The sequence below is a fragment of the Anoplopoma fimbria genome, chromosome 4, assembly GCF_027596085.1.
Source record: "Anoplopoma fimbria isolate UVic2021 breed Golden Eagle Sablefish chromosome 4, Afim_UVic_2022, whole genome shotgun sequence".
Taxonomy (NCBI): Eukaryota; Metazoa; Chordata; class Actinopteri; order Perciformes; family Anoplopomatidae; genus Anoplopoma; species Anoplopoma fimbria.
Genome location: NC_072452.1, coordinates 12,160,031 through 12,186,157, shown reverse-complemented (window position 1 = coordinate 12,186,157; position 26,127 = coordinate 12,160,031). Strand labels below are relative to the sequence as shown.

General features: G+C 41.3%; 1 protein-coding gene across 3 annotated transcripts; it reads left to right on the top strand.

Annotated features, from left to right (window-relative positions):
• Positions 1–246: 246 nt before the first annotated feature.
• pdgfrb (platelet-derived growth factor receptor, beta polypeptide) lies at positions 247–25,814 on the top strand. 3 transcript variants are annotated; one of them, XM_054597560.1, is made up of 23 exons: positions 247–646; positions 10,293–10,367; positions 10,942–11,259; positions 11,666–11,923; positions 12,587–12,717; positions 13,064–13,229; positions 13,977–14,157; positions 15,305–15,420; positions 15,581–15,704; positions 15,846–16,057; positions 16,510–16,604; positions 16,752–16,884; positions 17,829–17,933; positions 18,244–18,354; positions 19,295–19,451; positions 19,731–19,897; positions 20,337–20,449; positions 20,786–20,908; positions 21,130–21,241; positions 22,152–22,251; positions 22,356–22,461; positions 22,824–23,110; positions 24,343–25,814. In XM_054597560.1, exons 2-23 carry the CDS (start codon positions 10,319–10,321, stop codon positions 24,488–24,490), a joined length of 3,312 nt encoding a protein of 1,103 aa, XP_054453535.1. In that variant the 5' UTR covers positions 247–646; positions 10,293–10,318; the 3' UTR covers positions 24,491–25,814. The 3 variants fall into 3 exon arrangements, with proteins under 3 accessions (XP_054453535.1, XP_054453536.1, XP_054453534.1); XM_054597561.1 differs by having other exon boundaries at positions 10,939–11,259; positions 16,755–16,884; XM_054597559.1 differs by having other exon boundaries at positions 10,939–11,259.
• Positions 25,815–26,127: the final 313 nt, after the last annotated feature.

Genomic DNA, 26,127 nt, shown 5'->3' with positions numbered 1-26,127 from the left:
ACTCCATTCATAAACAAATCACTCCAGCTCGGGACCTCTGAGCTGCCATCGTACAACAACAAGCAGAACCCAACCTGCGTTTTGGAGTTTTCTCTCTCTGTCTTTTCTCTTTCTCCCTTCACTTCTTTATTTTTTTTTTTTCAAACTTCCCTCTATTGCTTTTTGCTCAACTCCCACTCAAAATTCCGTCCCTCCTCTCTCTCTCTCCAACTCACTCTTACTCTAGCTCCAGCAGGGCCGGGCCACTCGTTCCCTCCTCTGTGTGAATCTGTCAGGAAAGCAATGTGTATGTGTGTGCGCATGTCTCCCATTGAGAACACTTCTTTTTAAACTTACGGCACTCTCTTGGAGCGGTGGGCAGGCTTTTTCAGAGTGTGGGAGAGGAGTGGAGACACCCGTGGTGCTGTGATTTGACTAAACAAACAGCCGAGCTCAGAGTGGTACCTCCTCCAGCAGACTCCCGGGACAGCAGAGATTAACCTCAGACTCTGAACATCTGAGGGATCTATACATCTGAGGCAGCAGCCCCTGTACACAACCAGCTGGACATCTCTCCTCTGATTTCAGAAGGAGGGCCGACTGCTGTCCAGCAACCTCCTCGGACAGAGAGGGAAGACTCATCTATGCTTCTAAGATCACCCTGAAGGTAAGATGTTTTACTTCTCTGACACTGTCAAGGATTTTACTTTTAGTCATGGCTGTTTGGCAGCTGTTGACGGAAGTGAAGATGAACTATACAACGCAGTGAATATTCACTTAGCCTGCATGGGAAGCCCACTGTGACAGATTCAATTTCATAGCTGTCTGTCAGAGACAAGATGCACCTCATCCTTGCAACACTGCACTAATGGGTCATATAACTTAAACGGATAAAAATAATCTGATTTAATACCTCAAGACAATGTCTGGTTTTAACACTTGGGTCTGTTTTGTTGTGTGTCGTTGCTAGTTAGAGGTAATGTGTCTCTGTTGGTGGTATTTGTTACCCACATACTTGTATGTGTACACACCAGGAATTACAATGTGAAAGAGTGTGAGCAACCTGTTCAAACATCAACATGGTGACCGCTTGCATCTCTGTACATAGACACCTTTTCATTCTTTCCAAAGCGCAACTTTAACAATGTTTATCTTCTCACTAAGAGAATGCGTTTGACAAGGTATCCCGGGGTATCTCACACACACACACACACACACACACACACACACACACACACACACACACACACACACACACACACACACACACACACACACACACACACACACACACACACACACACACACACACACACACACACACACACACACACACACACACACACACTGGGCTTTATAGTACAAGCTGTTTGTATGCGCTCCACTTTGTGCTTCACTGCTAAAGAGCTTGTTTAAACAGCTCTCTTCAGTCACCCTAAGTGAACCAGCGGTCCTCACCGCTAGACCATCATTCTCTTTCCTCCCCTGTGAATGGCCCTCACAGGATCAATCTTCTCTGCAATGCTAAATGGAGAAGCTCATTGAAAAGCCGCGGCTGTGCGGTGATACTGGACCTGGCATCAGTCACCGTCACCAGCATCCTTCGGATCTCCTTTTAGTGATAACACTACCAGTGTCAATTTAAAACGTAATGCCTTTGTCACCTTTTTGTAAATGTTAATCTCTCATAAAGCTGTGATTCGGTCTTGTGTGAGGAACGCAGAGCCGAGCAGGCATAAACAATCGGTTGAATCATCTCCTCTCATTCATCACAGGAGAAGGTTTAAGTATCTGGAATGAGTTGCATTACAGCAATGCATGCTATTTCATGGCAGACACATGTGGCATGCATGTCTTTTCCCTCTAATGCGCCATATGTTTTGCACCTGAAAGCCTCCCCATTTCCCTGCTACAAACGGCTGCTGTGATGTTAAGTTGTTGGGTTGGTTAACTGCACATCCATCTTCTTTATACAGATGACCTTTCTGATATGGGGGCATCTGATTTAGCGTAAGCTGTAATCAAAACAATGTTGGCATGTGTTTTGAGTCTGCTGCTCTCCTCCTCTACAGTTAGTTCCTTTTGAAGTTTTTTAATCTTCACTGGCTCTGTGGATATTTCAGTCCAGGCATTTTCTAGTGATGTTGTTGCAGATGAGCCGTTGGAAAAATTGCATGCATGTCATACTTTTACCATCAACGGTATTAGACTGTATTCCATAGTTTCGCCATCAGCTGGACGTCTCCTGCTGAACATTTCACAGCACCACCTTAAATAACAGAGGAGGGACTCTGACAGATCTTTATAGCGAGGATTTGTAAAACATAGTGAAGTTTCCTTCGTCTCCCGACCCGTGGGGATTTTTCTCCCCGTGCGTCAGGCTGCTGGTATGTACCGCAGCAGAGCTCCTCTCCGCGGCCCTGATGCAGCGAGGCCCAGTCGGCTCGACTCCCCTGGCCCAGACCTAATCCTTCGTCATCAGCTGTTTCCTGGCTCTCTGGGCTCTCCGCATGCCAGCCGCTCTGAGAAAATGTGCTTCACATTATGACCATGCAGAAAACATGCCAGGAGTCTGATTTGGTTCACATGTAACAGCCTGAGCTCGGCAGCAAGTTTTGAAACACATTGATCCCATTCTGTCCTCCCGTGATTTATCCCCTGTGAGCTGAACACACAGCTGTTCGGCCATCGTGCTCTGAGAACTAGTGAGACGTTGTTTAGAAATGGATGAATTTTGTGAGTACACCTTTTTTTTTAGATGTATCAGTCTCTGACTCAGTCACTTATCGTGTGACTCATAATTCAGCCTTAATTCTTTTGAGCTGAGCTGTTGTCTCTTTGGAAGTCCATCAGTCTCATGCCCTTGACTATGGACCACTGTACTTTGACACTCATCGTATAGCTTTAATGATCAGAACTAAGTGGTGCTGCGATACAGCATCCTGTACGGCTGCCCGTCCATCTGGCCTCCCCCCGTTCCCTCCTTCTCTCCCTCCCTCCCTCCCTCCCTCCCACTCACACAGAGCTGACAGGCAGCTGCATCTCATCTTCAGCCAGAGAGCAGAGCCACTCCTACAGGACGACTCCTGGAGGAAATCTTTCTTTTTGATACCAAAGTGGTGTAAAGTTATTTTACTCAAATAAAAGAGAGGGAAATAATGTGCTGTTAACTGTACAGGACGACAATAGCTGCTATTACTGTTCGTAAACAAAACCCACAAAAACAAAGCTCTTTTATGTTTACTGTCAAACACATCAAACCATAAATTAGTTTTTGAATGTTAAACTCTTTATAACTGATAGCTAATGATGTTGTTTTTCCAACCTTTAACTTGAGTGCTGCTCATTTAGTCATACATATTTAATGTCATAGAGAATAACATGCCTACCAGCACCTTTTAAACTAATTAACACGCTATTTCATTAATCTGTATAAAGACCTACATGTAAAAAATGACAATTCACCAAGAGTCCACAGCTAGCTGTTTCCCCCTGTTTCAAGTCCTTGTGCTAAACTAAGTTTACTGGTCGCTGGCTCCAGCTTCATTTTACCAATCAAACATGAGAGTATTGATCTTCTCATGCAAGAAAGCATATAATTGCCTTTCACAAAATGTCAAACTATTCCGAAGATTTAAAACCAAGTTAAAGTACAGTTTTGCTTATAATACACTGTTTTTATATGTTACATTACAACCTTCACTCAAGTCAAAGATTAGATTACGTCTTCCTCCCATGTATACATATAATATCAAAGGATACGACAACCTCCTCTATGAATTTACTACATAAGGAAAAATCTAGATTTTAAGCAGGAAGTTTTTGTCTCCATCAGATTATTTTTAAGCACCACTCTTTCTCTGGTGTTTGTGTTGTCCTGAGTCCAACAAAAACATGCTGGAATTGATGACACAGGGCAGTGAGACAGGAGGACAAAAGAAAAACAGCCTTTGCTTTTACAAGATACGAAAATTTCACAGAATGGAAAATGGGGCCTTTATTCGGATTTCTCTCAGTTTGTCTCATGGTTTTGTGTTGCTTTCAGAGAAAGTCTGAACATCATTGAGCTACAGTGATATTTATCAGTGGCTGCAAGTGTCAAAGATAACATAACTTAACTGCACAAGTTGCATAAATTATCCCCAAGATTGATGCTTCTCCCTCACTCTTTTCCGTCCTTTTTCGCCTTCCTTCCAACATTATCAAGTTTAGGGAAACGAGTGGAATTTAAAGCCAGTCTGGCCTAATTGAATTCAGCTGTTTCTGTTTCTGTTCTTTCAGGGGGGTGTGGGTGTGTCACAGTGGAGGCTGGAAGTGTGTGTAGGCGTCCGCCATTTCTCACGGGGAAGGTTGGGGGGCTTATACCCTCAAGTGTTAGTGTGACGGCCGGTGTGCAGGAAAAAGAGAGGTGCAGAGGTCTGAGAAGAAAAACGTGGGAGGATGTGGCGCTGCTTATGCCAGCAAATATATCTGATATCCCTGTATTCCCTATGAGCACTTTGAATTGGGGCAAAGCACCCAGATAATTAGAGCCTGTCTGGTAGTAAACCCAAGGTTTACTGCTCAAGAACATGGGCAAAATGGACAGGACTTCAATGACAACAGCTGCTTTAGTTTTTTGACATCTTAATCATTTTTCCCTCATTTAGATTCCCAAATCACTAGAGTAGAAAATTAGATCATTAAACTGAAGTCAAACACTAGCCACATCTGAAGCTGTCATTCTACAACAGTCAGTTTTACCCAGAAGCCCTTTACATCCCCCCACCACCACTACAAACAGCATTTACAACTCTGTTTGAAAGGGAGCAAACCGAAATCCACAGTTTCCCAAACATGTGTTGCCTTAGCATGAGCAGTAGAGTTTGGTTGCTGAGGTAAGACCACTCACAGTCACTGTGTCTCAATGCTGAACCAAATTAAACCAGAGGGGCATTAATGAACAAGAATAATGTTGTTGTTTTTTTAATGCACCAGAATCTGTTATTGTTAACTTGAGATGGCTTAAGTGCAGCTTCAAGCTCTAGAGTTACAGCATACAAGCTTTTTTTTTTTGCTGATACAGAAGTCCTGTGTTTTGCTGTGTAACTGCAACTTCTTGTTGGGGGTCAGCATAACTGAACCACATCTGACTAACTATAGCAATTTCTGTCAGTAACTGCAATATTTATAGCAATCACAATTTTTGGGGCGGCTGTGGCACATGAGGTAGAGCGCTTGACCCGCAACCACAAGGTCGGTGGTTCAAACCCCTCCACAGGCAACATGCTGAGGTGTCCTTGAGTGAGACACCTAATCCCAAAATTGCTCCCCGGGCGCTTCACTGCAGCCCACTGCTCCTCCGGGATGGGTCAAATGCAGAGAACTGAATTTCCCCATTGTGGGACTAATAAAGGCTTAATTAAGACCTAATTTCAGCCTCAATCTGTTCTCTTAAACAGTTACTCAACATTTGCCAAAACTATACTGACACAGACACATTTTCGCAGTGTCGAAATATGTGACAGGTTTCTATTTTGGTGATAGATATTTTTAATTTGCTTGTGCTGACAAAACCACCGAGAATTAACATCTGACTCTGCAGCTCTGACCATGGAAACGTACATGAAGCACGTGACTTAGACTTCACTGAAGTCACCCAAGCTGTCTGTAACGTTACCCCAAATAAATACATGAAATAAACAAAAATTCCATATTTCCATCACCTTCTCTATATACTTTTCAACTTTAATTAAATCGTCTATCTTCTTCTGCAATGGTTTAATGGCACCAGTTTTGGAGAATTATCATTCGTTACTGAAGCACTTAATTGCATTATCTTATTGCAATTTGGAAAAAGTGTAAAAGTATTTAATTCACAGCCTGCTTCCCCATCTTGCTTTAAACATGGCACACATGCAGCAGATAGTGTTTTAACAAAGCAGATAAAATCCAACAGATTTATGTGCCACGTTGTCTTTAGACAAAGATGTCTGAGAGCTCAGTATCTAGAAGTGCACCGGTCGTCCTCCCTCCTCTTACATATGAAAGATGGATTATTATGAAACAAACACAGGCTCTATAATCAGACTGCAGACATTTCCTGTTTACAGTAACTCACACATTCTGACAGCATGTTGATGACATGTGTGCCCTCCCAGCTTAAAGTGTCTTTTACTCATGAGCCTGCAGTTTATCCGTCGTTCTTACAGCTCTGGTAATGTACAGTACATGTATTAACCATGTTGGGGGACAGCAGGGCCATCTGGGGTCGATGCAGTGCATCGTGGGTCTGCTGCCAAGGGACCAGAAGGTTTTCCTCAAGGGGCTCGGGGAGGGGGGGGTCTGGTCTGTCAAAGACGGGTGATAAAAATGGAGGTTTGTTTTAACAAAGACACTCTGGGTCATTTTTTTCCCACAGAGCTCGCCAAAGTTCTGGCTGTTCAGAGATATGTCAAGAAAACCTGTCATCCTGCTAAAAACTAAAAAAGAAGAGTATGGCACGTACATTTATTTCGCGCTGCAGCTATTATTGTGACGTGATTTAGTACATGTCCTAATAGACTGTTCAGCGTCAGTGATAGTCTGTTTTATCTAAGCTATAATTGTTTGCATTGGAAAGAAGCGACTGCTAAATTTGAGATGTTTGTTTTGCAGATCACAGCTTCCTGTGCACCTCAGCAGAGTAAACATCACTGTCTGTGATGCACGATTCCCTCTGCTGTCTCACTCTGTGCTTTGATGTGGCTTTTCCTTTAAATTGTATTCCGTATGTGTGCATGCTCCCTTTGTTGTCTTTTCCACTGTCTGGCGCTTTGTGCAGTCTTCTTGTGGTGTGTCGATGGTTTGTCATGCTCTGTCATTGGTCTAATTGGTCTGTTTTTGCATGTTGATTGTTTTCTCTCTTTCGTTTTCTTGGTTTCCCTCATTCCTGATTGTGAGTATACACCTCTTCGGTGCAGCTTGTTATTTAAAGCTGTTTTTCTCTTTGTAGAAGTGTCATTATTTGCAGATTGTCCTCTTCTCATTGTGGCATCTCTTGTTGTCTCCATGAGTATTTGGTTAGTGTTTGTGGTGGTCTGCTGGGTCACTGATGAATCACAGCCTTACACCCACACAAGCCCATATTTTCCCATACAGGAAGTCGGAGCTCTCCAGCTGCACTCAGGCTTTTTGGACATATTTCGCTCTTTTGTTATAAATTACACTTTCCCCCCTTTTTCTAAATTCAAACCCCTTGGGACACATTCGAGCAAACAGTTTGATGTAAAAGTGGTTCACAAAGCAGTTCCCACCTCATCGAGGAGTGCTTCATCGCTGCCAGATGTTAAGATAAAACATGCAGCTACATTATATATAGATAATCCCAGAAGTGGGATTGCAGGCCGCTGTGGGGTTTTGCGTGGGCTGTGTGCGTCCCGCTGAGGTCGATTTTGGCATTCTTCCTCATTAGCCGGTGACACTTTGAGTGTAGCAGCGCTTTTTATGAAAACCAGCAAGGGTCAATCTGCCACCGAATTCCCAGCATCTGTGGGAAAACTTATACAGTGGGGTAAGAGTTTATCCGTCATGGTGATTACTGCGCCATCACTTACATAAACACTGTTTGTTTTTGACCTCCACGATCATTGCAGGACTGGAGTATCCCATTTCAAAGATAACGAAGACAACAATAACCATCTGTGTTAGAAAAATGTTTTCAGATCCTTTAAATCATCTTTAAGGTCCTCCACAAGATCCTCAGTTTGAGAGCCACTTTACTTGATTTATTGATATCAATAATGCTTCTTACTGTAAATTGCCTCAAACACCACTCTGTTGTTTCTTTGAAAGACCTACTTTTTTGTTTTAGTGGTTACTGCTACAGAGTGCTTTTAAAAAGTGGGAAAAAAGTCACTGAAATGCTGCCAAACCTTCTTGGCATGTTCACCAGTGTCCTGACCATTTTTAACACTTCAAATTGTGTTTATTCACTTTCTTGCACAAAGACCTGACCATGACAGAGCACAAAACAGCCGTGTTTACAAATGTGTGCACCAAGACTTTGACTCAAATTTGCATGATTTGCATGTTCTTAGATCTTGGAGAAAATCTTGCTATAGTGTTCACTCTCCAAACTCCCTTTGGCCCTTTGATCCTAGTCAGCACATCCTATTTTAAGGGTCAGATTCCTTCTCCCCATTCAAAGTCCCCCCCTGCCCATCGGTCAACATAAAACCTCATCGTGTTGCAGTAGCCAAACATTATTTTTCCGTCCTTTTCAAAGACCCCCAAATAAGATTTGAGGACACTGAGATTCTTGTTCAGTTTTCTGCTGATGTCGATTTATATCCTGCTGTTGCTCTCTAAAGTAGCTCTTTGGCTGGTTTTAGCAGAAAGCACTATTAGCCAGTTACGATAAGATTTGTTAGTCCTCACGCTGCCAAGTGACACATGCCTCTGGCGTCAATGCATTTGGCTGTTGTCGCTCAAAGTCATCATCCCTGACACTGAGGTTACTGGTTCTCATAAGCACTGATGTATGGCTTCCTCAGTGAACGTTCCCTCCGTGCTGGTTGCTCGGGCCCACAGGGATAAGGTGACCCCCCCCCCCCTGCCCCTGCCGTCATCACCAGCAGTGTCCCAAGTGTATCAGCGGTCCTGGGAAAGTACTGTGGGAACGTGAACTGTACACAAACACCAGTGACACTAAAGGAAGAGGGGGAGAGATCTGTGTGTGTGGATGCAGTGGGTGAAGAAGATGGTGGGGTTGAAGTGTAATACAGCGTATGCTATGTGTGTACAGTGGGTGTGCTTTAGCGTGTGCATTATGTGCCAGAAAGGATGTGTCTATGTGCGCATGTCTGTGAACTACGGCAGAAAGAAAAAAAGTATCCCTCTCTCTCTCTGTGTCTGACTGCCTCTCCTTCACCCCTTTTTATTAGAACCAGGAGGCCAGGGAGGAAATGGACCAGTCATGTTTTTAGAGCAACTCAAGAGCTTTTGGTTTTGGGAGCGGAAGTGCCAAAGGCAGTTAAGAGAGACGTGTATCTCTGGTTTGAGTAACTGGCTTTGGGTTAGTCATGGAACTTCTGGTTCTATGACTCTCCCACAACTGCCAAAATGATCTTTCTTCTTCTTTTTGTCTCAAAAATAGCCATTTAAAAATCTGTAACCTTGATACACTTTTATAAATACGCTCTTGAGGTGGTGTTGCCAGACATGTTCAATTGATAAATGACAACTGACAGAGCTCCTAAGAGATGTAGATAAGATGGAACATTTTAATCTTTAAAACACTTTTTACATAATGCATAAAAATAGTCCAATTTCTTAAAATAGAGATTGTAAAATTGGATTGCATTATCGTGAAAAAACGTTAAATGGGGTAAGATTTCTCAATATACATTTCGCAATATTTTCCACTGCCTCCCTCCCACACTTCGTCCTCCACCCTCGCTCTTCCCAAGCCACGCTCTTCCGCCCTCTCTCTCTTTCCCACCCTCTTGCGTACATGCCTGTGATCCATCCTTAACTGTTTCCAGACGTCTGTGTGCTGCAAGGCTTAACCCCCATCCCAAACATAAAAACAAACCATTCCTCCCCTCCTTAATCTTTCCTTCTGCCTTCTTACTTGCACTGGCTAACTGTGGTTAATTATCAGTATGGGAGGATGGTATAGTAAGTATAAGTCACCTTTGACCTTAAATAACAATAATATCATGTTGGTGGACAACTTGATATTAGTATTACAAAACCAGAGCAACCTTTCAAAATCCTGAGTACTCCTGTGTCAGCAGCCTATGTGAATGTCCTCATTTTCACTTTTGTTTACACCAAAACCAATTAATGGCTCAGCACGGCTCTAGAATAGTTTGGACGCAGCATTGTTGCCAGTGAGCGTGTTACAAAGCTGCACACAGTGACCCATTTGTTAGTGGGCTGAATGCTGGTGGACCAGGACAAAAAGAGCCAGACATTGTCGCTCTGTCCTGGTGCAGCGAGGCATCAAATACCTCCAGAGTAAGCTGCATCTGCACCTCCGTGTGCCGGCCAGAAACCATTAAAGAAAGCAGTTTGACAACACACTAAATAATATTTGTTTCCTTTAGTATGAGCAGAGCATTTTTCTTTGATTGGAAGCAGATTGTCCTGATGTGCAATGTCAGCTTCCAGCTGACCCGCTGGAGCTCATGAGTCTCTTGAAGTTAACACAAACCAGCTTTTTCTGCATTTATTTTTAATTTGTGGACAGGATGATGAAAAATTGACAGAGGCAATGTGCAATGCATGACATTTCCAAAAAGGGAACATGAAGTTAACCAACATTTTTATAACTCTTGTTTGTTCACCAGAATAAAGTGCATTGAAGGCTTCCACCATGAGAGGCGTGACGGCATCCACGCTCCATCTGACAGTAACAGTAACAGGTGAGAGCTCAATTTCAATAAACAAACTAAAAATGAAAATGTATAACACAGGTTATTTTGCAGGGAAGCAAAGAGGATGATGCCAAGCTTAGGGGGAGTATTTAAGTATTTTTGACAACGTATCCAAATTAAACTTTATATGATTGAAAGGGTCATAACTGCAAAAAATCTTATTTGCAGTTATGACAAAGTATGCTTACTGAGGTGGTAGACTATTTCAAACGGTGTTATTTAGTTTATATACAGTAAAACAGTCAATCCTTGAAATATCTTAAAAAAATGATGTATCTTTTTGGATTATTTATTAGCCGTCCAGCTGGTGAGATAACACAATAACACAATACTTTGATGTAAAGGACAACTGATGAAATCAAACTGACCTATGTCATTTAAAATACATCTGTCACTGACAAGGCATCATTATCCTCCCACATATCCACTCCAGACAACTCATATCCTTCATCATTCAGAGATAGAACAGGATCTGGCATGTATTGTTGATTTAACCTCTGACCTCATGTTGCTGCCTCTTTGACCTCCAATCTGACCTCCTTTTTTGTTTTGCCAACAGCAGCTCTCCTCTATTTCTGCACTGAGCTGCGTTGTCTGGAGATCACACCCGATGACAGAGAGCTTGTCCTGGCAGAGGGCTCCTCTCTCACCCTCACCTGCTCCGGCTCAGAGGACACTAGGTGGGAGTTCAAGAGGGATGATGTGCCTTACTTCCAAGTGGAACAAGTTCAGAGCGATGGCCAAAGCTACCAAATTGTGCAAAGCAGCGTCACATCCAGTGTTTTGACCTTGAGGAACGTGAGCTGGAAGCACACAGGGGTGTATCAGTGCACCGATCGACACACTGAAGAAACTAAGGATGTGGCTGTTTTTGTACCAGGTGAGGCCTCATGTAACCAGTTTAGTATAAAACCGGCCTGACATCAAAGACAAATTAAGGCTGACTCACATTGTTAAAGTGACAGAATAAAGTACACTTAGAGAAGTCATGAGGCATGCTTAAAAAACAGCTGGACGCACTGATATTTAAGTGTGCTGTTCATGCACATTATTACCCCACAATGCAATGCACAGGAAACAGCTAAGAATTAAATCATCTGAAAAAAACATTTTGCTCACAATTCAAATGAGCCCATTTCTATCATTCTCTGTTTGTAGAAAATGCTGATGTCATGTAATCTAACTGTAAAAACAGGATGCTATAAAGATGAGTTATAGAACTGTACACACATTATTTGTTTGATCCAGAATTTAGATAATCAAACGTGTGGTGTTTCTGTCCGTAGACCCTGATGTGTGGTTCATAGAGAGCTCACACGGCATGGTAACAAAGACCAGTGAGGAGAGCACCATCCCCTGTGTGATCACCAATCCCAACATCAATGTCACCCTGTACGAGAGGGACACTGATCTGCCCGTCAGGGGGCTTTATGTGCCTAGTGAGGGGTACAAGGCATCGCTGGAGGACAGGACCTATGTGTGTCGGGGGGAGCTGAACGACGAGGTTAAAGAGTCTCAGGCCTTCTACGTCTTCAGCATTGTCGGTAAGGGTTGAAGTTGAAGAGTTTGGTTAGAGAAACAACTTTTCCCAAAATGAATGTGGTCATTATTGATATCACCCTCTGTATGTGCTGAAACTCCAGAGAGCTTAAAAAAAACATGCAGAGGTGGCCCCTTTAATTTAATCTCAGCCTACACCCAAACTATTAAAGTTAATGAGTCTATCTTTTTAAAGAATAACCATGAAATGTCCATCACATTACTTCAAACATCTTATGCAGCATAATCTGCAAGTAGTGTAGCCAAAGTATTGTATAAGTCCGAAAGTATTATTCATTCCCATATTATCACATACACTCTGGTTACATTACAACTCTGGTGGAAGACTCGCTACTGGAGGGTGTGTTGTTGTTTTTTTATGAGGAAATAATGAGGTAAATACTTTGCAATACTTTGCCAAGAAAACACATTAAAAAGAGCAGCTCAAGCTGATTTTTTTTTTTAACTTTTGTGGAGGTGTAAAGTTTTTGTTCTCTATCAAAGCCAGCTGCAGTTCAGTTCTGACCAATACTGATGAGATAAACAACATAAATGTTAATTATTTAACTATTCTATAATTGATTAGTAGTGAAGGAGATTTTTCTACATTTTGTTTTAGTAAACCATAAACCTCATCCTCTCTACCACACTCTCTCTTCCCGTCCCAGTCCCTGAGGCCATCGACGCCTACATCAATGCGTCACAGACCATCCTGAAACAGGGCGAACCGCTGACAGTAAACTGCACAGTGCACGGAGTGGAGCTGGTGTTTTTTTCCTGGGATATCCCCAACAGAGAGGTGAGTAGGAGTGGACCAGAACAAGCGCTTTTGTTCAGCTTTCCCTTCATGATCACTCTTGGGCCTCATGACCGATCCCAAATCGCATCAAGATGTAGAGACACACCTTGATTTTCATCCCCCAGTGAAATTCTACTGATAACATGTGGTGTTGGTATTATAATAACCTGTTAAAATGTTCTCTTGGGTTCATTTATGGATCGTGTTGAAGATAGTCTATCTCCACATGGAAGTTTCAGCTTTCTAGATTTGTTTCAGATTTTTACTGAAAATAATAATACTTAAGAAGGGAGCAAAGCAATGTCAGGAAGCCTCGTTATTCAAATGTTGTTCCTCTCTCTTCAAGGTTGTTAAGGTCGATCCACTGACAGAATTCCTACCTGTCATGTACATGCGCTCCTGCCTGATCTTCCCTCAGGCCACGGTGGCCCACAGCGGAAACTACGTCTGCCATGTCCACGAGAGCATCCAAGACCAGAAGGCCTCTGCCAGCATCAACATCACTGTGCTCGGTTAGACTAAACCCAAACATGCACACAAAACTAAAACAAACTGATGCTGGACCGATTATTATTGTGTTTCGCTGACAGAGAGAAGACCGCTCGTTATGTAAACCTTTACAAGTCAAGGTGAAAGAGGTGCTTCTTTTAAGGGAAATGAAGAAGACCGCTATTTATTTCTGTTCAAAGTGTGAAATAAACCGCTCACATTGTGCGGATGCCTTGTGGGACGTCTTGAAAAACAGAGCTTCAAATCAGGGGGTACAGCAGCTCTATATTTAGACTTTTGGGAATAAACACCAAGTAATCAGGGATTCATCTTGCTGAACTTCTCCTACTTGTTCTCTCTTGACAGTAACTGCGTTACGGTCTGTGACTGCTTATTCTATCTGCAGCGAGGTGTGCTATGTTTATGAAATCCTTGAATAACTTGAACCGCCATGCTCCGTGGAGACTAAAACAGTTTAGTAGTGCTCGCTGGACATCTCAGTGGAAAAGACAGATAATGTCTGGCCACAGAAGGTCAGCAGTGAACAGCAGCAGTACGGTACTGTCTCTAGCCTGCCGTGAAGAGAAGTAACTTAAATATAATAAATTAAATAGCTAGGCTTTGATCAATGATTTTAAATCATAATCAACAAGAAAGAGATCGCTCATAGTGTTAAACCTACACTATATTATACAACAAACATCTTGTGCAGAAGATCAAGTGCAGGACATTTAAAGTATGTTACTAATGATATTATTTCCTTTCTTCAGAGCGAGGCTTTGTGGATGTGAAGGATGCTCAGCAAAAAAACATTTCAGCAAAGCTGCAAGAGAACGTGGAGTTGAGAGTGGAGGTTGAGGCCTACCCTCCCCCTCAGGTCCGCTGGAGCAAAGACGGCGCCTACATCAAGGGAGATAAAACCATCACAACCAGAAGAGAGGATGAGATCAGGTGAAACATTCAGCCAAAACTCACTAAAATAACCTACACACCTTGGAGCAATTGAGGATGTCATACAAGTTGATACGTTTAGATAATTAGCTCTGGACCTCTGTTCGGGTGGCAGCCTCCGGAGGCGTCCCGCTCCTGTCAGTCATCACCAGATAAGGCCTCCACAGAGAGAAACACAATACTCTCCAGAGGGCAGGACTCCAATCATTCATCACACAGGAACCATAAGGATACCTGTCACAACTTACAAATGTCTTTAAAATAAAATGCAAAACACTGTTGTAATTGCAGGACCATGTTTCCACATTTTTGTGCAACACACACCAAAAGTGAAACATCACAGATGGAGAAATAAGCCTTCTGTTAACAAACATTACTCTATTTTTTATAGTCAAGTTTACTGGATTCAAACCATAACTTACAACAAATAGAACAGTGTATAACAGCATTGTCCCTGGAGTTTCCTGGAAATAAATGTAGAAATTAGTTTGCAGTCCCAAAAGGAGTGGAAACATGACCCCATATGTGAATGGTACTTTATTAATAGAGAGAGCAGGAATCCATTTAACAAGATAAACAGGGTGAAGTGCAGCTGTCTGTTGCATGTAAAAGTAGATCTACCAAATCTTTCGTCTGTTGGCAATCATCATTGATATATTCCATCCATCCATCTTCCGTAACCGCTTATCCAGTTAAGGGTCGCGGGGGTGCTGGAGCCGATCCCAGCTGTCAATGGGCGAAGGCAGGGTTCACCCTGGACAGGTCGCCAGCCTATCACAGGGCAGACATATAGAGACAAACAACCATTCACACTCACATCCACACCTACGGGCAATTTCAGAGTCATCAATTAACCTAACCTGCATGTCTTTGGACTGTGGGAGGAAGCCGGAGAACCCGGAGAGAACCCACTCTGACACGGGGAGAACATGCAAACTCCACACAGAAGGTTGTCTGGCCCGGGAATTGAACCCGGGCCCCTCTTGCTGTGAGGCGACAGTGCTAACCACTACACCACCGTGCAGCCTATTGATATATTCATTAATCTAATTTATCATCCCTTTGTTACAAATATTTGGCAGATCATACATGTTGTAGGAAAAGAGTAGGGAATACTCATCTATTTTTTATTACCAAACTGTCTCAGGTATGTCACTATGCTCACCTTGGTGAGGGTGAGGAAGGAACAGAAAGGCCGCTACACTGTCCTCGTCACAAACGGAGATGACACAGAGGAAGTGACCTTTGACCTAGAGGTCCAAGGTAAGAGGCTGTTTTAAGAGTCATCACAGTGAACATGGTGCTCTTATAGAATATGAGTTCTTAGACCGACGATTTGAAAGTGCATACGAAAAATCGAGGACAGCCTTTGTTTTTATCCACGTCAGTAATGAGTAATGTCCGTTGCACCCCCTGTGTGTAGTCCCCTCTCAGATTAAAGACCTGACTGACCACCACCTCCCTGGGAAGAGACACTTGGTGACCTGTGTAGCTGAGGGGGTCCCAACCCCGACCATCCAGTGGTACAGCTGTGACAGCATGCACCAGTAAGTCCCCCATTCATCACTGAACTGTCACATAACAAACACCAGTGCTGATCATTCACAGATATTTATTCAACTTTCAAATTCTGTGCGTCTGCTTTGACTTCTTTTGACTCCGTCCGCTGATCTCGTGTCCTGTTGCAGGTGTAGCAACCAAACAACGGTGTGGCAGCCGCTGATACCAGACCCCGAGCTGCTGAGCATCCGGACCAATGTCAGCTACAGCGAGACTCGAAAAACCAGCCAGGTGCGGAGCCAGGTGACCTTCCACAAGCCTCAGCAGGTCACAGTGCGCTGTGAGACCAGCAACCAGGCAGGACTCATCGACAGGAGAGACGTCAAACTGGTGTCAAGCAGTAGGTGTCTCCACGAGAATTTTAGTGTGTTTTTATATTTTAGTGCACTTTGAAGGACCAAAGGATGTGTAAATTGCTTGAAGCTGATGCATGTTTATCAGCTTCACTGTTTAAATGTGCAGATTATAAGTTAAATATAAGATAATTAAAACATGATAATAATAAAACTTAAAATGATATCACAGTTGGTTCAACTAAACAAACATGGCGAACAAGAGCAAGTCTGAAAATCTACATTTAAGAGATACAGGAAAAGGTTTCACTAAACAGTAAATAATGTGTATTTGTACTTAAGCTTTTAGTAGCAGTCTAACTAAATCTTTATTTATAAAATCATTCCCAACATGATTATAAAGGGAAGTTTAGTTTATATATTTGAGACAACTTGGTTAAATGTTTTTGTATACGACCTTCTCTTCATCTAATGCTGTGTGGACTTTTTCCTGTTGCAGCACTTTACTCCCAGGTGGCAGTATTGGCTGCTGTTTTAGCCTTAGTGGTCATCATCATCATATCTATCATCATCCTCATTGCTGTGTGGAGAAAGGTGAGACACACAGTTACAAACTCAGTGATCCATATTTTTTTTGTCCTTCACAAATCATTTGGGATTTCAAAGTAGAAGCCTTTTTGTTTTGGTGTTTAAGTTTTGCTTGTGTGTGTGTGTGTTGTTCGTCTTTACGTGTGTTCTCAGAAGCCACGCTATGAGATCAGATGGAAGGTGATAGAGTCAGTGAGCCAGGACGGTCATGAGTACATCTATGTGGACCCCATCCACCTGCCCTATGACCTGGCCTGGGAGATGCCACGAGACAACCTGGTGCTGGGTGAGTCCTCATGAGGGACAGAATTTAGAGATGTGAAGCCCACTGAGACACTTTATGTCACATAAGCTGGATGTGCTGCCACTTTATGCATTTATCATTTCTACAGGCCAAGTCAAAAATCAAGACAATTTATTAATAGATAGATTTTTTTTAAAAATATTAGTGAAAACATATCCTTTTCAAATACTGACATAAAAAGCCATTCATAATTTGACACTGAATTCAACAACAAAAAGAAAAACTGCAAAATATGTGATCTTTACATAATTTAAACAATCATTAATATCTACATAAACATCTACATTTCAAGCCTGTGTTTGCATGCATTAAATAGATGAATTAATTAATTAATTTATGTATTAGATTACTGTTAATTAATTATTCATCATTTTTTGGTTTTGTTTGTTTGTTTTGCTTTGGCTAAATAGTGTTTTATTTGAAATATTTATAATTGATTTAATCATATTTGTTTTTCATTGCTTCCTCTTTTATTGGTCTTATAACCATTTACTAGGGTCTTGTAGTGGTTGTTAGTTTAAACAAAAAATATGTCCATTTCACTTCGTAATCTCAGACTTAACAGGTTTAAAGAGCAAAGAAACGAGTATGTAGCCACCACCGGGTGATTAGAGTGGTGTGGGTGGTTTGGGTTGTCTGGGCGTAGTTGAGGCTGGAATACTAAGTGAGGTTTGTTAAACTTGTCTTCTTGGCTCTAATCCTGCCTAATTTTTAAAGGTCTTTGTTTTTGAGGATGTGTTGTTGGTAGTCAGCTGCTCCGTAAAAAAACAGGAAACTTTGATGGTTGGACCTTCTGCTCAAGCCTGTGACCAGAGAAATGTATTTGCATTGATATTTAAATGAACAGAGAGGATGTGGCTTCTGTTTCAGGTCTGCCATGTGCCCCGTTCACATTCTGTCCTACTGAGCCTTTCTTTGTGTTTCAGGTCGCACTCTTGGATCAGGAGCCTTTGGCAGGGTGGTCGAGGCAACTGCGTATGGACTCACTCATTCCCAGTCCAGCACAAAAGTGGCCGTGAAAATGCTGAAATGTAAGACATACAATGTAAAAGCACAGTCTAAAGACATGTGTGTACTTGTGTGAACAATGTGGAGAACTTGGTAGAGACCCCTGCATACAGTAGCTGTCAAATATTGTAAAACCAGTGCCATATTCCTGCGAGCACAGAGAGAGCAGAAGCCTGCTGAGCTTTAGTTTGGTTGTCAGCCTGGTTAAAGTTTCAGCCAAAGGGTCATTGAGCAGTTTGGCCTCGGTGTCCTGGCCTCATTATGTTAAGTTCTACTGTTGTCATACCTTCCTCATACGGCCCTACTTTGATACGTCTCTCTCTCTCCATCCAGCTACAGCCAGGAGGAGTGAGACTCAGGCTCTGATGTCAGAGTTGAAGATCATGAGTCACCTGGGTCCTCACCTCAACATCGTCAACTTGCTGGGAGCTTGCACCAAACATGGTGAGTACCAGGGCTATACTGTGCTAACACACATGATAATTAGGTCATTTTATAGTCTGTCTAGGCATTAACAGTAACGAAGATCAGTTGTGAGCATTTTCTTCATGCAAAACCTTCCTGGGGGTTTTGTTGTGTCTCTTTTCTTTGTCTGTGAACTCTCTGTGAAATTTTCTCAAAGAGGGAATATCTCAATTAGTTTGAGCTCTTTCCATTCCCATAATTACAGATCTAAAGTTAAGTGTCTCATGAGATGAGTAAAAGAAGAGTATTGAGATTAACTAATAAACAAGATGTAACCAAATAAAATGTATTTCCATATAAAATCAAATAATAATAAAACATGCAGTGCTTTTTGCCTGTTTTTCTCCATCTGATTGAGTTACAGACATCCTTTTTGCACTGTGAGCGCAGCAGAGCATAACGCAAGACAGTTACAATTTCATGCTAAGGGTTCAAAAATTCATGTGGCTTCATAGGTTGTTGAAGAGAGAAGGAATCATTTCAACAGATGTAAACATGTTGTGGAAAAGCTGCCGTCTACGTTCTACTTGGACTGGTTATAGAACTAATTGCAACACAAAGAATGTTAACTTTAATATCCATTGTTCAATAATTCACAAATATTAACTCTCTATTATTAAATTAAATTATTTTTAACAGACAAAAGAAAATCACATATTATGATTTATATATCAAAATGTCAGAAATATAATTGAATAACATTAAAGTGACTAATGTAATATATAATTATTGACAAATTTTGACAATTTCATACATTGATGTATACTCAATTTGTTTTTCGTTCAAATTAAAACTTCATTTGGCTTAATATTTGCTTTTAATGTTTATTTTGTTGGTTGAAAAGTAAATATGCCCTGACTGTAGTGAAATTAAAGTTTGGTAAATGCTAAATTTTGATTTATCTTCCTCCACCAATCAGGCCCTCTGTATCTAGTGACTGAGTACTGTCGCTATGGCGACCTGGTGGACTACCTGCACAGGAACAAGCACACCCTCCTGCAGTACCAAGCAGAGAAGAACCAAGACGACGGCTGCCTCATCTCTGGAAGAAGCACTCCGCTCAGCCAGAGGAAAGGGTGAGAAGAAAAGATAACACCTTGTATAATGTGTGTGTGTGTGTGTGTGTGTGTGTGTGTGTGTGTGTGTGTGTGTGTGTGTGTGTGTGTGTGTGTGTGTGTGTGTGTGTGTGTGTGTGTGTGTGTGTGTGTGTGTGTGTGTACACCTGCTGTCACATAGACACATACGTCTTCCTCACATAAATGAAATAAAAATAAAATAACTAATGGAGACCCATAAGTAAAAAATTGATTTAGGTCAGTTTATCACATTGCATTGTTTCATAATTGTTTATCCAGCTACGTGTCCTTCGGAAGTGAGAGTGATGGAGGTTACATGGACATGAGTAAAGACGAGCCCACCATCTACGTGCCCATGCAGGAGCAGATGGACACCATCAAGTACGCGGACATCCAACCCTCTCCATATGAGTCGCCCTACCAGCAGGACATCTATCAGGAACAAGGTTTGATTTTTGTGTCTATGTTAATGTGATGAGCAATGCTAATAATATATTGCAAATTATTTAAGTGTAGGATGAAGAATCCAGCACTTTTAACCCAGGAAACAAGGAAGGATAATATGTAGTATAATGTGAGGCCAACCAGTAACCATCATCACCATTTATGTGTGAAAATCAGTGAGCTTGAAATAGTGCATTTCATGAACACATGAATTGTTTTTGCCCCATAAATCAATGAATGCAGCTTGAATTTTCTCCGGTCTTTGATCAGAAAGCACTTACAAAAGTTACAGCATATGAAGGGCATGAGCTTGATTTCAGGCCATGCAGTCACAGGACGGCCGGAGTTCCCCCAATAATAAGACAATGTCCTCATTCATGAGACGCTCCTCACCTACTCTTCTCCTCATTGTTTGTCTTCTCACCTTGTTATCATGTTAAGATGGCAGCAGATCGGACCTGGCCATCAGTGACTCTTCCATTCTCACCTACGATGATCTGTTGGGCTTCAGCTATCAAGTGGCAAAGGGGATGGAGTTTCTCGCCTCCAAGAATGTAGGATATGAGAAATAATGGTGCTTAATATGTAGCTGGTGATATTTGACTCAAGATGCCACTAGATTATGTGACTTTGTTTGTTTCCATTTAAAGGGATAGTTTTTACATTTTTACTGCATGAGATTTACAAGAGGAAATCAACACCACTCACATGCCTGTACTCCAAATATAAAGCTACAGCAAACAGCCGGTTAGCTTAGCTTAGCATAAAGACTGGAAACAAGGGGGAAGAGCTAGCGTGACTCTGTCTGAAGATAACAAAAAGCCACCAACCAATAGCTCTACAAGTCACAAATTAACACTTAAATTCAATTTTATTTTATTCCACCACAGTGTGTCCATCGTGACCTCGCAGCCAGGAATGTGCTGATCTGCGAGGGCAAACTGGTGAAGATCTGTGACTTTGGACTGGCCAGAGACATCATGCATGATTCCAACTACATCTCTAAAGGCAGCGTAAGTGGCAAAATCATAAAGTTTAATAAACAAAATACACATTGTGCCACCTGGCTCTTGTTCCTATCAAGTTTGAATGCACTTATAGAAAGTCAAACCAGAGAACTGCCAAATGAATGTAGTGTAATTGATATAGTTTAACCAAAATGAGCTAAATAAAATGCTTCATACTAGACTTTTTAACCTGTTCGACTGTCTAATGTCCAACTTCTTTCATTCAGACCTTCTTGCCGCTGAAATGGATGGCACCAGAAAGTATTTTCCATAATTTGTACACCACCCTGAGTGACGTGTGGTCATACGGCATTCTTCTTTGGGAGATTTTCACTATGGGTCAGTCCAAACACACACATACTTACGCACATAAACACACAAAAAAGCCATTAACCCAAATCCAAATCAGAACTGGTTATACACACAAGAGGGATTCATCTTCTTTCTTGCTTATGTAGGTCACATTTAAACAGTTTTCACCTCCTTGTGAATTATCAAAGCCACTTTTGGTAAACTGTAAATTTGAATAACATGTGTCTTAAATGACAATGAATGTATGCAAAGCAAATTTCAAATTCCATGTCTGATTGAAAGTACATACCATTTTGTTTGAAGACTCATATGAGGTCTAAACCTTATTAAGCACAGTCAAGCTTTGAAATCAGCATTTCCTCTGAAAAGGAAAAAAGAAAAGCCTCTTCCCACGATTTTGGAAACTACCATGAAAACAAAGGAGACAGTTTATTTATTATGCAGCTGAAGCCAAAGTGGTGGAAAACAAACTCACAATCCAGCCTCTGTAAAAATAAAAACCAACAATTCTCTGCACTTCCTCATCTGAATCTAACTTTTATCAGACTTTTTAGATCCATTTTCCTTACAGATCTGTGTCAGAATAACAAATAGAATCAATTGGCCTATTTCTTCTCAGAAAAGAAATGTGCATGACTTCAAAATGTATGATTTTACATTTATAGCCTGTGCATGACTTTTTTGACCATTACGTAACTAAACTCGTGCTGTTTTCTCCAGCTAAGAAATATCGCAAAAAGCTGAATGTTATTATTTTTTTAAAGGCGTCTAAAAACCTTTCATCTCATCCCTGACAAATATACATTTGTTTCGTTCCAGTTTGGCCTGTCTCTCATTGTATTGCATCTCTTTTTCATTTTTCATGTGTGATTTATAAAGTGCTATTTAAATACAGCTTTACCTAATTACATGCTTACCTCTGGAACGCTTTCTGCAGGAGGAACCCCCTACCCTGATTTGCCCATGAACGAGTTGTTCTACAGCGCTTTGAAAAGAGGCTACCGAATGGCCAAACCTGCACATGCCTCTGAAGAAGTGTGAGTCTCATTGTCATCCTGCCACATATGTCACCTCTCCAGTAACTCAGACATGAAAACGTAGAATAAACTTATTAAGTAACTGCATGTTGTCTCTGTTGCAGTTATGACATCATGAAGAAGTGCTGGGATGAGAAGTTTGAGAAAAGGCCAGACTTCTCCTTTCTGGTCCACAGTGTTGGGAACATGCTGGCAGACAGCTACAAAAAGGTGAATCTACAGCTTCTGAACTGTGATCTTGGACTTTTAACTGTACGCCACATATTCCTAATCTTTAAATATTATTTGGGTGACGTACCAACTCATCTACTCTGTCAGCCTATCTGCCTCCCAGTAGCTGGTTAGAGGAAAGAAAAAAAACTCCAGTTCAGGAAGTAGACAAACTGTCCACCAGTTTGATTCCTCACTGATTCTTAAAGTAGATAGCAAGTGAATAGTTTTGTCAGCTGTGATGTAAAATCCTTTGTGATCTCAACATCTCATATCTGCACTCTGCAACCTCAAGCTTACAAACTGTTGACTGATCGATTCATCGTTGCTGAAATAATCAAACTATTGTCCCCTGGCAACAGAAATACAGCCAAGTCAACGATAACTTCCTGAAGAGTGACCACCCGGCAGTCGCCCGCACCAAACCCAGACTCTCCTCCCCATTTCCGATCGCCAACCCAGCATTCGGCACCCCGTCCCCCCATTACATCCCCCCGGACCCCTACAACCATAGCCCGAGCCCTGGAGAATTCAGACAAGAGGCAGACACACAGGAAGTCATGACTTCATACAACGAATACATCATTCCCATCCCCGACCCCAAGCCGGAGGACGTTTTCACTGACGCGCCATCAGAAAGCCCTGCAAGGTACAGAACCGCTAAAAGAAAAAATTGCAGATGTATGCCAAATGCTGGGGTTGCAAGACGGATGATGATGATAAACAAAAGCAGTGTTTTTTTCCACCACACACCCACCCATCCAGATGTTGAGCTGAGACAATAGCTGTATTATGGCGGCAGATATAAACATACAGTCGAATAAAGGCCAAGTAAATGTTCGACTGCAAAAAAATCCAGATATATTTACATCATCCGTTTTTTCCCCATAACTCATAATTAACTTGGATTTAGTTGTTGTTTATTATGTGTTTTCAAAGAGTTTGGGAGCTTTAGCAGATTCCAACCCTGTCTTTTGGATTTGGGCAGTGTTTTGAGGTGTTTCGAAGCCGTGTTGGTGATGAGCCTCATGCAGACTGATGGTGAAGATGTCATGGACACATCAGGCAGCATCTTAAAATCAAAATAAGAAATGCTCCCTACATGGGCCAATCAATAACAAGATTATTCAACAGTCAGCTGTCTACTTTTACTAAAAATGTTAAGTTACACTTAATTATTATAACAGAGTAATTTGCTGATTCATTTTCTAACTCATTTTTAGCAACCATATCAAAATCAATTAGATGCAGGCCTATTTATGGCCTCTACAAGTTTAAGCAGCTGTATTTAACACTCAGAGCATTAATACGGCAGCAAACAACTTTACCTTTACCTGAGCAGGGAATGAAGTAAAATTACGCTATCAAAGCCTGCGTGTCACCTATGATTTTTTTCTGAGCTTTTCAGACCTGACTGTCACAAATAGTTCACAGATTAGAGCACTTTTTCATGTCTAGGAATAACACAAAGAAGGCCGATTCGTTTTTAGATATTTAAGAAACACGAGGTATTAAAACTTTTTATTTGAGTATATATCTTGCCAGTCAAATCATATTGTTATGGATCCCAGTAGTTTAGTGCATTTTTAGAAGAGTACATAGGAAGTACTCATCATTTGTCTATACAAAGAGCTGCATTGGAAAAACTTTTCTAACACTTGAAAATACAGAAGAACAAAGCATTTAAATGTTCTCAAAATGGTATGAGTATTTTGATTTTTTAGTTGTGACTTGTGGTTGCTGGAAGGAAGAGGAAAAAATGAAGGAAGATATCAGAATGTATTATTAACATTAATAAATACAGACAGTGGTGTGTCTTTCTATGACTCCTGTGAGACTGAGAGCACAATGTGAAGTTGTGTTTTGTCTTCCCACCCTAAGCTCTCTGGCTCTGGAGGAGGAGACCGACTCCATGTCGCAGGACACTGCTGACACTCTCCCAGAGGAGGACCGGCTGGAGGAGACCAGTGAGAGAGATGCTCTGCTGGGTTTCTCTGGGACGCCCGAGGTAGAAGACAGCTTCTTGTAGCCTGATAGTAACGAAAACATCCTCTTTTCTGGTATTGAAACCTGCTAGAAAAAGTGAACGTGACTAAACTAGAATGTAGCAAAATTGAGACTGAGAAGGAAATCTTTGTATCTCCACTAAGCACCCGAAAGGTTTTGCCCTTGTTTTGAGTTTTGTATCAAACTTAGTACCTCTGAAACTAAAATGGTTAGAAATAATGAGCATGATGTTATCATTTAGTCATTCATAAGACACTTGCCATACTATAAATACGGTACTCTCCTCACACTCGGTAGAGAATCACTTTCCAGTAATGTGTTTACTGTATTTTTTATTGTAGCCAGAGACTCATGAGGCCTTATAAGATATTTGGTTTTCTAATGAGTTGTTTAGTTTAGTTATTCACAAAATACTGTCCACTCAAGAACAATATGTAATTCCCACATTAGTGGGAATAATTGACATTATATAATAGACTACAAGCAACCATGGAAAGTACGAAATTGGATTTTAACTTTGTGTTGCATTTTTTTTTCTTAAGTATGACCTACAGCTGCATTCACGGTATTGTAATATTTTGCAAAAATCTTATTTCTAAGAGGTGAAATACAGACATGCACTGTTTTACTATGACATGTACTTTCTTTTTATTTACATATACCATAGTGCCAGACATTTTCAGTTCTCTTTATTTTTTTGAGAGAATTATATGAAATCTATATGTCATTTGTGAATTTTGAATACTTGTTTTGCATAGGTTTAATTCTTAGCTCTGTGCCACATTTGCACTTTATTTAGACAAATATGGATATCCATTATGGAGATATAAATATACTCTAAAATATAGATTTAATAGTTCAACTTAAACAACTCAATCAGTTTCTGTGGTAAAAAGTGACTATCTCAAGGGAAACACACTAAATACAGCGTATCACTGCCTTAGCATACGATGAGTGCCTTTGTACAGACTGACTGATGTTTGCCTTCCAGCTAATGTTGCTCGCCGATTATGGAGTTTTTTTTATGGAGGGTTTAGCCAACATGAAGAGATACTCTACTCAAGAAACCTAGATAGCCTTATGTATACGTGTTAAACTGATGCTTTTAGTCTTCTACTGCATTGTTTATCATTCACTCACACAATGTTTCAACTGTCAGTCCTGTAATACTGACAATAGTCCACCATTTAAAACAAACACGTTGTCATTTTCTGTAGCAATTAAAAATGCACAAGATCACTGTTTCACAAGCTATGGTACCAAAGCTCTTCTTAACGTTTACAAATGTATTTTTTATATGTGCCATTTTGTGTGTTGTAAATGTGACAATAAATGTGTATTATCATAGAAGCACTGGTCGTCTTAGTCTTTTTTGGATCAAGTTAACGGCTCTCTTTTAGCTGCTTTAAATTGTCTTCATCATTAATTTGTTGAGCGTGATGTGCTGATCCGCCTCCCCACACACACACACACACACACACACACACACACACACACACACACACACACACACACACACACACACACACACACACACACACACACACACACACACACACACACACACACACACACACACAGACAGTTCCCTCCACCCTCCACCACTTGCTGTGTGAAAAAAGAATCATGTTCGCTGTGAGACTTCAGTGGTGAAAAGGC